Below are 14,045 nucleotides of genomic sequence, written 5' to 3' on the forward strand. Positions count from 1 at the left end.
TTTCTAAACATAGAATCATGTCATCTGCAAACAGAGATAATTTGACCTCCACCCTTCCTATTTGAATACTCTTTATTTCTTTATCTTGCCTGATTGCCCTGGCCAGAACTTCCAATACTATGTTGAATAGGAGAGGTGAGAAGTTACCCTTGTCTTTTCAAAGGGAATGCTTCCAGATTTTGCCCATTCAGTATGATATTGGCTGTGGGTTTGTCGTAAATAGCTCTTATTATTTTGAGATATGTTCTATCGATACCTAGTTTATTGAGAGTTTTTAACAAAGGGATGTTGAATTTTGTGAAAGGCCTTTTCTGCATCTATTGAGATAATCATGTGGGTTTTGTCATTGGTTCTGTTTATGTGATGGATTACATTTATTGATTTGTATATGTTGAATCACCCTTGCATCCCAGGGATAAAGCTGACTTGATCATGGTGGATAAGCTTTTTGATGTGCTGCTGGATTCGGTTTGCCAGTATTTTATTGAGGATTTTCGCATCGATGTTCATCAGGGATACTGGCCTGAAGTTTTCTTTTTTTGTTGTGTCTCTGCCAGGTTTTGGTATCAGGATGATGCTGGCCTCATAAATGAGTTAGGGAGGAGTCCCTCCTTTTCAATTGTTTGGAATAGTTTCAGAAGAAATGGTAACAGCTCTTCTTTGTACCTCTGGTAGAATTCGGCCGTGAGTCTGTGTGGTCCTTGGCTTTTTTTGGTTGGTAGGTTATTGATTACCAAGCAAATGGAAAGCAAAAAAAGCAGGGGTTGCAATACTAGTCTCTGACAAAGTAGACCTTAAACCAACAAAGATCAAAAAAGACAAAGAAGGGCGTTACATAATGGTAAAGGGATCAATCCAATGAAAGAGCTAACTACCCTAAATATGTATGCACCCAACACAGAAGCACTCAGATTCATAAAACAAGTTCTTAGAGACCTACAAAGAGACTTAGACTCCCACAATAGTAGTGGGAGACTTTAACACCCCACTGTCAATATTAGACAGATTGAAGAGACAGAAAATTAACAAGGATATTCCAGACTTGAACTCAGCTCTGGATCAAGCAGACCTAATAGACATCTACAGAACTCTCAACCCCAAATCAACAAATCTTCTCAGTGCCACATGACACTTATTCTAAAATCATCCACATAATTGGAAGTAAAACACTCATCAGAAAATGCAAAAGAACTGAAATCATAACAGTCTCCCAGACCACAGTGCAACCAAATTAGAACTCAGGATTAAGAAACTCACTCAAAACCATACAACTGCATGGAAATTGAACAACCTGCTCCTGAATGACTCCTGGGTAATAATGAAATTAAGGCAGAAATGAAGAAGTTCTTTGAAACCAATGAGAACAAAGAGACAACATACCAGAATGTCTGGGACACAGCTAAAGCAGTGTTAAGATGGAAATTTATAGCACTAAATGCCCACATCAGAAAACTAGAAGGATCTCAAATCAACACCCTAACATCACAATTAGAATAGCTGGAGAAGCAAAAGCAAACAAATCCAAAAGCTAGCAGAAGGCAAGAAATAACTAAGATCAGAGCAGAACTGAGGGAGATAGAGACATGAAAAACCCTTCAAAGAATCAATGAATCCAGGAGCTATTTTTTTTTTTTAAATTAACAAAATAGACCACTAGCTAGACTAAAAAAGAAGAGAGAAGAATCGAATAGACACAGTAAAAAATGATAAAGGAGAAATCACCACTGACCCCACAGAAATACAAACTACCATCAGAGAATACTATAAACACCTCTATGCAAATAAACTAGAAAATCTAGAAGAAATGGATAAATTCCTGGACACATCACCCTCCCAAGACGAAACCAGGAAGAAGTCGAATCCCGGAACGACCAATAACAAATTCCTGATTTCTTTTCTAGCAGCCTAACTTAATTTGACCCAAAAATCTGAAATAGAACTGAGAATATTTAAGCATATTTTTAAAAGTCCCTGAGCACTTGCTTTTTTCCTTGTTGTTCATAAAACTTAACATTGCATTTTTTTTTTTTTTTTTTTTTGAGATGGAGTCTCGCTGTGTCGCACAGGCTGGAGTGCAGTGGTGCAATCTCAGCTCACTGCAACCTGTGACTCCCTGGTTCAAGTGATTCTCCTGCCTCAGCCTCTGAGTAGCTGGGATTACAGGCGTGAGCCACCGTGCCCAGCCCCTAATATGGCATTTTTAAAGAATGAGATGTGGTCAGGCATGGTGACTCACACCTGTAATCCCAACACTTTGGGAGGCCGAGGTGGGCGGATCACTTCAGGTCAGGAGTTCAAGACCATCCTGGCCAACATAGTGAAACCTTGTATCTACTACAAATACAAAAATTAGGCAGGCATGGTGGCACATGCGTGTAATCCTAGCTACTTGGGAGGCTGAGGCAGGAGAATCGCTTGAACTCAGGAGGTGGAGGTTGTAGTGAACCAAGATCACACTACTGCGCTCCAGTCTGGGCGACAGCGAGTGAGACAACGTCTCAAAAAAAAAAAAGGATGAGATGTGACTCAGCTGTAGGTCAGGAATGCCAAGTTTACAACCAGCACTTTGATTGCCAAGCTCTTTATTAAAAAGTCTTACCTTCTGCCACTGTTTGAAGTCTAAAAGAACTGAATCAAATATATTTCCCTTATTAGGGGATAAAATGTCTTTTTCACTGAAAGAAGAAAAAAGAAAAAGAGAAACGTCTCAGAACAAGGCATAAACAAAATCATCAGTTCATACACTAAAGACTAAACAACTAACATATTTCTCCTCAATAATTTTGAAGCACACCTTCCAGGTCCAGCCCCTCTCCCCACAGGTATTTATCATTAAATTTGTAAACATAAATTCAGATTCTATTCAGACCTGAGCAATCAAGTTACAGGGCCATGGGCCACAAGAGTATTTTTTTTAAAGGGTGGTCTCTTGAGTCTTGAGAATTAAAAACCAGATCATTATCAGAAGAAGATCTGTTGAATGCAGCTGTCAAAGCAATATATAAATAGAAAGCCTTTATAGTAATTAAGACTCAACATTTAAGCCAGGAATCCCAACTTCTGGTAGAAAACAATTTCCTTTAATGACTCTGAGGTCTCACAAGGTGAAAGCTATTGATAAATAAGTTTCTGAAGCTAAAGAGACTAGAACTATGGCCACCCATGCATGCCTCCCAGCTAAGGATGAACAAACAATAGAAATGGGTACACGGCAGGAGCAGCCAGCTTGGAGACATATCAGCTTCAGCTTCCAGAACTTCCAAATCTACTAATGGGGAAACCTTTAAGGGGGTATGAAAAACTGAAACCATTATTCTCAATTTGAAATGGAAATGGTACCTAACAGACAAAGCATCTTAAAATTAAAAAAAAAAAAAAAAAAACCTTAGAAATCATCTAGTCCAGGCCTCAACAGACAAAGCATCTTAAAGTTAAAAAACAACAACACAACAATAACAAACAAACAAAAACCTTAGAAATCATCTAGTCCAGGCCGGGCATGGTGGCTCATGCCTGTAATCCCAGCACTTTGGGAGGCCTAGGTGGGTGGATCTCCTAAGGCCAGGAGTTCGAGATCAGCCTGGCTAACATGGTGAAACCCTGTCTGTACTAAAAATACAAAAATTAGCCGGTTGTGGTGGCGCATGCCTGTAATCCCAGCTACTTGGGAGGCTGAGGTGGAAGAATCGCTTGAACCCAGGAGATGGAGGCAGCAGTGAGCCGAGATTGTGCCACTGCACTCCAGCTTGGGCAACAGAATGAGACCAAGTCTCAAAAAAAATAAAATTAAATTAAAAAAAAGAAATCTAGTCCAGACTGCATCCAAAGTATAGATTCCCACTAACCTTGGCTGTGAATTAGCCATCTGACCTCAACTTAACTACTTTATTAGCAGCTTCTTTCATTGTCAGATTTCTCTAATCATTGCAAAGTATGATATCCAATCAAAACCACCTCCCTCTAACGGTCACCCATTGGTTTTACGTCTCTTCATATGATTTGCAGATGGATCCAAATACTCAAGTTTGCCAAAGTAATGAAATAAGTTGACTTTATTTCAAAAAGAGAGAAAAGAAAAAGAACTGGACTCAAATGGGAACAGCAGCAGTTGAGCAGGGGGATCAGGATGGACTAGAGAGATACTTAGCACTAGAAACCACAGGACTATAGCAGGATTGTGCCTTCATAGGGACTGCTCCCCAAAATCAATGTTAGAGTGATTACAAGGTAAAAGACAGAAGGAGGAACAAGGAGAATTTGACTGAGTTATCAGACATGATATAAGTATAATCAGAAAAACAAGATTCTTGGTGACTCACTTGAAGAACTCCTGCCATTTGATAAGCCCATCCTTAACAATTTTCAGTGTCTCACTTGTAGACTCTTCCATTTGTTCTACCTCTTGTTTAAATTTATTCACTAAGTTTCTCCATTTTTGTGTCAACCTCTGCAGCAGTGCAAGGTCTTCAGTGTCCTAGGTAAAATGCATAGAATCAAATAATATATTCATTTATGTATATAACAAATAGTCATTAACATATACCAGGCCATTATTAATATTGTAATACTAGAGAAATTCATAGAAGATTGATTAAAAATTGAAAAGTTACACTACTACACTGTTCATTTGGTGATGAATTTTCCATGGTACATAAAGTATTAAGAGACAAGATTTTTTTTCCTTTGCAACATGAACCCAATGTTTCCATAGGACTTTCACAGGGGCAGTGTGGTGTGCTAGACAGAACAGGAACCAAGAAGCCAAACCAAACCAAAAGTGAATTGTAGCTATTACTGGCTGTGTAACCTTGGGCAATGTTATCTAATCTATTTGGGATTTTTATTATCCATAAAGACCCTAATATCTATCTCACAGAATTGTCTTAAGAGTTAAATAAAATGACTAGTTTAAATGCCTTGACTCGGTAGAAACATGCTAAATGCCCTCCTTTTCTATCTAGTGTGCTCACTGAATTTTCCCATAAAATTGATAATGCAACTATTTCAAAAAACACAGCTATTTACTTTTCTTACTTTAACCGTGAATCAATAGGATCATAATTGTATGAGTAACCTTGTAGTGTTATTAAACTTAAATTGCTTTAATTAGAAGACAAATATAGAGAAATAAGAGCCTTTATTCACCTTCCCATAGATTTTTCATTGTGTACACAATAAGCACTAATATAAAATGAAATTTTTAAAATCAATAAATTTAACAAAGGCATCTTACAGTCTCAACCCTCACCACTTGGCACCTTTTTTTCCCATAACTGAAGATAATTGAACTTTACCTTGTTTGACAGCAGTATGATGAAATGCTTAGTGTATTTATTCCAGCCTTTTTCATTAAGGTAAAGTCTTCTAGCCAATATGACTCTATTTCTTTCAATTACCTATAAAAATAATGTACTATAATCAGGAACCTAAAACATTAGCAAACCACTATAATTTATTACAGTGATTTCATATATCAATTTTTCATCGAATCATTAACTCAACTAAAATTTCTTGTTTAAATCATTAACACGAATTACAAATTCATTTTCCACTGAACTGGAACCAAATTGAAGTATAGCGTATAGCAAAACTTCTCCAAAAATTTGATCTCAAGACCCCTTTATACAAAAAATGTTATCTCAAGACCCCTTTATACTCTCAAGTGCTTTTATTTATATGGAATGCATCTATTGATATTTACTGTATTGGAAATTAAACTAGATTTTTTTTTTTCTGAGACAGTGTCTTGCTCTGTCACCCAGGTTGCAGTACAGTGGCGTGATCTCAGCTCACTGCAAGCTCCAACTCCCGGGTTCACACCATTCTCCTGCCTCAGCCTCCCGAGTAGCTGGGACTACAGGCGCCCACCACGATGCCTGGCTAATGTTTTGTATTTTTAGTGGAGATGAGGTTTCACCATGTTAGCGAGGATGGTCTCTATCTCCTGACCTCGTGATCCGCCTGCCTTGGCCCCCCAAAGTGCTGGGATTACAGGCGTGAGCCACCACGCCTGGCGGAAATTAAACTAGATTTAAAACATGTATTTGTTAATCACTTAAACATTAACAAACCCATTACATATTAACATAAATAGCATCTTTATTTTTTAAAATTTTGTTAAATTAGTAAAAAGAGTGCTATTGTTTTACATTTTTACAAATCTAATGTTTGCCTTAGAAGAATAGAGCTAGATTCTCATTTGCTTCTGCATTCAATCTGTTAGAATATACCACATCATATAGCTGCTAGAAAAATCCACTGCATACTCTTAATAAAAGAATGAGAATGAAAAAGGCAAACAACATTTTAGTATTATAATGAAACTAATTTTGATTTCATGAAGCTCTTAAAAGGGTCTCATGGACGCCCCCCACCACCACAGGGGGTCCCTGGGCCATACTTTGAGAACCACTAATATAAGAAATCAACTGCATAGTCATTGAATGAAATACTGTTCTAGACACTGTGGAAATAGACATGGACAAAAGAGATAAAGTCCTTATTTTCAGGGAATTGACATTCTAGCTGTCACTTCAGTTAGAAGAGACTCTAGGGGTGATCTAACACAAAGTTCATCAATGCAAAGAATTCTACAGAAACCTCTACCAGGGGCCAGCTCTCTACTGTTGAAATACTTCTAGTGTGAGGGATCTCACTTTTCTTCTTTTTTCTCCACTGAACATGTCTAGCTCAAATCTGTTTCTTACATCATGTATTTACTGTCACGATTGTTTCCTCTGAACATGTCAATGTGCCCTTAAAAATTCTGCATCAGAATGGAACACTGTATTCTAGATGAGGTCTGATCATTTCAGAGAAAAATGAGACAATGATCTCCTTCTATTCTCTTTACTTCTAATCTTGAAAAAGTCCAGCATTGTTTTGGGAATCATTTCATGCAGTTGCCTTACAGCGAATCCACAGTTACTTCAATGTCACAAATCTTTTTTTTTTTTTTTTTAACATGGATTGCTCTTACATTGGGTCTCCTCCTTTAGGTGGCTGCCCTGAGTTTTGTTCGTCTTTTGTCTCTGAAGATGGTATATAATGGAAATTGGGAGTTCAGGCTCTGGGATCAGACTTGCTAGGTTCACCATTTATTAGCTATGTGAATTTAGGCAAATTACCTCTCTGAGTCCTCATATGAAAAATGTGGGTAATGATAGTACTATTTCAAGGGATTACTGTAAGAACTATGCTAATTATTCCCTTAGCAAAATATCTAACACATAGTAATAACTGAATAAATAATTGCTGCTTCTTTTTTAAAAATAATATCATGGTAATTATTAATGTTAATCATATTAATAAGATTAATGTATACATTTATCCCTACTAACATTTCATTTGTCTGGAAAGGCTCACCATTCTCAATTGTTTAGATATTTGAATCTCATAAAGTTTTATGGGCAGGAACTTTGTCTCAATTATTTTTATTTTACCAACCAGTACATGGCATAATGTCTGACACATAACACATACTCAAAGTTTATTTTAAAAAATTAGTAGATCCTCAAAAATTATGCTTCATAGTCAAAAAATTAATATATATTTGTTAAAACAAAGTCAAACAATATAGAAGTATAAAGTAAATTTCAAAATTCCCACCAGCTCACCCAACCCTAACATTCAACTAACCAAAGGTAATCTGTCTTATTAGTTTGCTGTTCTCTTAGTGAAGATTTTGTGTGTGTGCATATATAAACTATATATAGTTCTTTTTGTTTGTTTTTTGTTTTTTGGTTTTTTTTTTTGGACTGATTCTCACTCTGTGGCCCAGGCTGGAGTGCAGTGGCGTGATTTCAGCTTACTGCAACCTCTGCCTCCCAGGTTCAAGTGTTTCTCCTGCCTCAGCCTTCTGAATAGCTGGGATTACAGGCATGGGCCACCATGCTGGCTAATTTTTGTATTTTTTTTAGTAGAGACGGGGTTTCACCATGTTGGCCAGGCTGGTCTCAAACTCCTGACATCAGGCCATCCACCCACCTCAGCCTCCCAAAGTGCTGGGATTACAGGCTTGAGCCACTGCACTTGGCCACATAGTTATTTCTATGCTTGCGATAGTTTTTATTAAATGTTCTCCTATCCTTTTATATTATTCTAAAACTTGCTGTTTCTTTTACTTATCATAGCCATCTTTGCACATACATATATATCTACAACATTCTTTTAAACAGCTCCTTAGTATTCTACTGTTTGAATAACTATAATTTCCCTTCTGATGGATATTTAGATTATTTCAATATTTTTGTAACCACAAGTAATGTTGAAATGAACATCCATATTCTTATTCACTTGTATTAGTATTTCTTAGGAATGGAATGACTTCTTGCCTGTGTGATTGGTTAATCAAACAGGTACAAATTTAAAATACTGTTAGCCTCTATAAAAATTTCTAAAATGGTTATATCAATATATATGCCCATCAATAGTACATGCAAATGTTCCTGTTTATCATCTGTTTATGTTTGCCAATATGCTAAGCTAAAAATGTTATCTGATTATTCGGTATGTTCCATCTTATTGATGATTGGTGAGGCTGAACATATTTTCATATATTTATTAGCTATTTGAATTTCTTACTCTGAATTATCTGTTTATAGTCTGTGCCCACTGTTTTGCTGGATTATTTTACCTTTAAAATTTATTTATTCGATCACTTTAGTAATAGTAACTGTACAAACATTTTCTCCCAGTTTGTTATTTGCTTTTATTTCTAGTGATTGTCACTGAATGGAAGTTTTAAATTTTAAGACTTCCCGTCATACTTAGAAAGAGCTTTGGCCGGGCGCAGTGGCTCACTCCTATAATCCCAGCACTTTGGGAGGTTGAGGCAGGCAGATCACAAGGTCAGGAGTTTGAGACCAGCCTGACCAACATGGTAAAACCCCGTCTCTACTAAAAATACAAAAATTATCTGGGCGTGGTGGCATGTGCCTGTAGTCCCAGCTACTTGAGAGGCTGTGGCAGGAGAATCGCTTGAACCCGGGAGGCAGAGGTTGCAGTGAACCGAGATTGTGCCACTGCATTCCAGCCTGGGTGACAGAGTGAGACTCCGTCTCAAAAAAAAAAAAAAGAACTTCCACATTTCTCTCTTTAAACACACACACACATATTTGAGACAGGGTCTCACTCTGTCACCCACACTGGAGTGCAGTAGTGCGATCTCAGCTCACTGCAGCCTCAACCTCCCTCCCTGCTTTTGCCCAGCACAAAGCACATGGAAAATTTTCCCCAAACTCATGGTTTTTACACTGGAAAAAGTGAGATCAAGATGGACAACAAGCTTCCTCATCATGTTGATTCCTTGGCAGGAGACCCCATCATGTTGACTCCTTGGTAGGAGACCCCATCATGTTGATTTCTTGGCAGGGAACCATCACAAGTGCCTGAAGAGATAAATATGCCTGAGGACAGGCAGAGACACAGGGTAGAAGAAGGACTACCATCCCCAGCCTGGAAACTTTGCTCTGCAACTCAGCCAAAGGAGACTCCATGTGAGAGAGGCTTATCAACAGCACCATGCTGTGTGAGGTTCATTCCACAGATTCCCTGGGCACTAGCCCCTAGCCATCCTTCTCACACTGCAGAGATATTGCCTTTGGAAACTCCCCTACATGGGAAGGGTAGCACTTCAATCCTTTACTAGAGTTGAGGTGAACCTGAGTTTAAAGCACCATGTAGTGCTGAAAGGGAGGCAGCAACCTTAAGATCTGCTAAGCAAAAATAGCCAATCAAACATAAAACAAGCCAGACAGAGAAGACTAGAATAAATAACTAACCCTTCAATGCAAAGTAATAGACATACATTTATAAGAAACAACAGCAAACAGGGAACCATGATCTCCCCAAATGGACAAAGCAAGGAACAAGTGAGTGACTCTAACACGTGAGCTCTCTGATGAAGAATTCAAAACTACAGTTTTAAGAAAACCCAGTGATCTCCAAGATAACCCAGAAAAGCAATTCAGAAATTTATCAGAGAAATGTAACAAAGAGATTGAAATAATAAAAAAAAAAAACCTACTGGAATTGAGAAATACATTTGCTGAACTGAAAAATTCATCAGAGGTTCTCAACAGCAGAATGCATGAAGAAGAGGAAAGAATCGGTGAACCCAAATACAGGCTACTTGTACACAATCGGAGGAGAAAAAAGGATAGAAAGAAACAAGAATCTGCCCGGCACGGTGGCTCACGCCTGCAATGCTAGCACTTTGGGAGGCCGGGGCAGGTGGATCACCTGAGATCAGGAGTTTGAGACCAGTCCGGCTAACATGGCGAAACCCCGTTTCTACTGAAAATATTTAAAAAATTAGCCAGGCATGGTGGCACGTGCCTGTAATCCCAGCTACTCAGGAGACTGAGGCAGGAGAATCACTTGAACCTGGGAGGCAGAGGTTGCAGTGAGCCAAGATCGTGCCACTGCACTCCAGCCTGGGCGACAGAGCCAGACTCTGTCTCAAAAAAAAAAAAAAAAAAAGATAATAGAAAACTTTCAAAAACTTAAGATATGAATGTCCAGTTATAGGAAGGTCTGAGAGCACCAAACAGATGTGACCCAAACAAGACCACCCAAGGCATACGATAACAAACTCTCAAAGGCCAAGAACAAAAAGATGATACTAAAAGTAGCAAGAGTAAAGAAGCAAATAACATGTTAAGGAGCTCCAACTTACCTGGCAACAGAATTCTCAGTGGAAACCATACAGGGCAGGAAGGAGAGAAATGACATTTTCAAAGTGCTATAAGAAAACAAACAAACAAACAAAACCCTGCTATCCAAGAATACTATATCCAGCAAAGTTATTCTTTAAATATAAAGGAGAGATAGTCTTTACGAAACACAAGCTGAGAGAATTTACCATCACCAGACCTCTCTTACAAGAAATGCTATCGGGAGTTCTTCAATCTAAAAGAAAAAAACACCAACATGTAAAAAAAAAACTTTGAAGGTATAAAACCCACTGGTAAAATGATCTACACAGACAAATATAGAATATGCTAATACTGTAACTGTGGTGTGCAATGCACTCATAACTCTAATATGAAGCCTAAAAGACAAATCTATCAAAAACAATAATAGCTACAGCAGCTTCTTAAGAGATGGGTAATGTACAAATATGTAAATGCAAATAACTAAAAGTCAAAATGTTGAGAATAGAGTTAAAATGTATTTTTTTCATTTTTTATTTGCTTCTATTCTTCTTTTGTAATCTAAGATAAATTGTCATCTCTTTTTTTAAAAAACCCTGTTATACAATGTTTTTTGTAAGCTTCATGGTAACCACAATGCAAAAACCTATAATAGATTCACTTAAAAAAAGGCAACAAATTAAAACATAATATCAAAGATAATCACTTAATCACAAAGGAAAACAGTGAGAAAGGAAAAGAGGAGTTATAAAACAAGATAAAAAGCAACAAAATGGGAGTAGTAAATCCTTACTTATCAATAATAACACTGAATGTAAATGAACTCAATTATCCAATTAAAAGATACAGAATGGCTGAATGGATAAAGAAACAAGACCCAACAATATCTGTCTACACAAAATCCACTCAATTATAATAACACATACATACCAAAAGTTTATGAGTAGAAAAAGATATTCCATACAATTGGAAACCAAAAGAGAGCAGGAGTAGCTATATTTATATCAGATAAAATAGGTTACAAATCAAAGACTGTAAAAAAAAAAGGTTACTATATAATTATAAAGGATTCAATTCAGCAAAAAGATATAACAATTATAAAGAAGGTGTAACAATTATACACCCAACACTGGAGCTCCAAACTATACAAAGCAAACATTAACAGATATAAAGGGAGAGATGGCCAGGCACAGGGGCTCACACCTGTAATCCCAGCACTTTGGGAGACTAAGGTGGGCGGATCACTTGAGGTCAGAAGTTCGAGACCAGCCTGGCCAACATGGTGAAATCCTGTCTCTACTAAAAACACAAAAATTAGCCAGGCATGGTGGCAGGTACCTGTAATCCCAGCTACTTGGGAGACTGAGGCAGGAGAATTATTTGAACCCAGGAGGCGGAGGTTGCAGTGAGCTGAGACTGCACCACTGCACTCCAGCCTGGGCAACAGAGTGAGATTTCATCTCAAAGAAAAGAAAAAAGAGGAGAGACAAAATGTAATATAATAATAGTAGGGGATTTTAACACCCTTTTCAGTAACGGACAGACAAGAAATCAACAACAAAAAAAATGGAGTTAAACTACACACTGGACCTAATAGGCCTAACTGACATTTACAGAACATTTCACCCATCTGTTAAGGAATACACATTCTTTTTGTCAGCAGATGAAACATTCTCTAGAATATACCATATCTTAGGCCACAAAACAAGTCTGAAGAAATTCAAAAAAGTAGAAATCATATACAGTATTTTTTCTGACCACAATGATGGAATAAAACTTGAAATCAATAACAGGAGGAATCTTGGATACTTCATTAAACACACAGAAATTAAATAACATTTTACAGAATGACCAATGGTCAATGTAGGAATCAAGAACAAAATGAAAAATTGTCTTGAAATAAATGAAAATGTAAATACAGCATACAAAAATCTATGGGATACAGTAAAAGCAGTATGAAGAGATAAGTTTATAACAATAAATTCCTATATCAAAATGATAGAAAGATGGGAAATAACCTAACAATGCACCTCAAGGAACTAGAAAAGCAAGAACAAACCAAAACTAAAATTAGTAGAAGGAAAGAAATAATACAGATAACAGCAGAAATAAATAAAATTGAGACAATAAATACAAAGAATCAATGAAAGGAAAAGCTGGTGTTTTTTTTTTTTTTCTCTTTTGAGATGGAGTTTCGTTCTTGTTGCCCAGGCTGGAGTACGATGGCACAATCTTGGCTCACTGCAACCTCTGCCTCCCGGATTCAAGAGATTCTCCTGCCTCAGCCTCCCAAGTAGCCGGGATTACAGGCGCCTGCCACCATGCCTGGCTAATTTTTTTGTATTTTTAGTAGAGACAGAGTTTTACCATGTTGGCCAGGCTGGTCTCAAACTCCTGACCTCAGGTGATCCACCCACTCTGACCTCCCAAAGTGCTATGATAACAGGCGTGAGCCACTGCGCCCAGCAGCTGAAAAGTTGGTTTTTCGAAAAGATAAGCAAAATCAATAAAGCTTTAGCTAGACTAAATAAGAAAAAAGATAAAGGTCCAGGCATGGTGGCTCATGCCTGTAATCCCAACTTTTGCAGGCCGAGGCAGGTGGATCACTTTAGGCCAGGAGTTTAAGACCAGCCTGGCCAACATGGTAAAATCCCATCTCTACTAAAAATACAAAAATTAGCCAGGCATGGTGGTGCACACCTGTATTCCCAGCTACTCAGGAGGCTGAGGCACAAGAATCACTTGAACCCAGGAGGCAGAGGTTGCAGTGAGCTGAGATTATGTCACCCCACTACACTACAGCCTGGGTGACAGAGCAAGACTCTGTCTCAAAAAAAAAAGGAAAAGAAAAAGAAAAGGAAGGAAGGAAGGAAGGAAGGAAATCACAGAGAACCACAAAAGACTGCAAATAACCAAAGCAATCTTGTGCAAAGAGAACAAAGCAGGAGGCATCACACTACCTGACTTCAAAATTTACTACAAAGCCATAGTAAACAAATCAGCATGGTAATGGCATAAAAGCAGACATATAGACCAATGCAATAGAATATAGAACCTGGATATAAATTCATGCATTTATAGCCAACCATCTTTGACAAAGAAGGAAGGAAGGAAGGAAGGAAAGAAGGAAGGAAGGAAGGAAGGGATACTCAAATAAAATACGAAATGAAAAAGAAGATATAACAACTGAGACCACAGGAATACAAAGAAGCATTAGACACTTATAAACAACTATACATAAACAAATTGGAAAACCTAGGGCTGGACATGGTAGTTCACGCCTGTAATCCCAGTACCTTGGGAGGGTGGGGCAGGCAGATCACTTGAGGTCAGGAGTTCAAGGCCAGACTGGCCAACATGGTGAAACCGTCTCTACTAAAAATACAAAAA

General features: G+C 37.8%; 1 protein-coding gene across 5 annotated transcripts in view; it reads right to left on the reverse strand.

The window, feature by feature from the left end:
* AXDND1 (axonemal dynein light chain domain containing 1) overlaps window positions 1–14,045 on the reverse strand; it is a 198,229-nt gene that overhangs the window by 128,435 nt on the left and 55,749 nt on the right. For all 5 annotated transcript variants that reach the window (XM_054456929.2, XM_054457015.2, XM_054457100.1 and 2 more), the window contains 3 exons: window positions 5,295–5,396; window positions 4,320–4,474; window positions 2,600–2,675 (listed from right to left, as the gene is read on the reverse strand). In XM_054456929.2, coding sequence (XP_054312904.1) covers window positions 2,600–2,675; window positions 4,320–4,474; window positions 5,295–5,396 — 333 coding nt within the window. The remainder of the gene's footprint in view (window positions 1–2,599; window positions 2,676–4,319; window positions 4,475–5,294; window positions 5,397–14,045) is intronic.

Source organism: Pongo pygmaeus, chromosome 1, assembly GCF_028885625.2.
Source record: "Pongo pygmaeus isolate AG05252 chromosome 1, NHGRI_mPonPyg2-v2.0_pri, whole genome shotgun sequence".
NCBI lineage: Eukaryota > Metazoa > Chordata > Mammalia > Primates > Hominidae > Pongo > Pongo pygmaeus.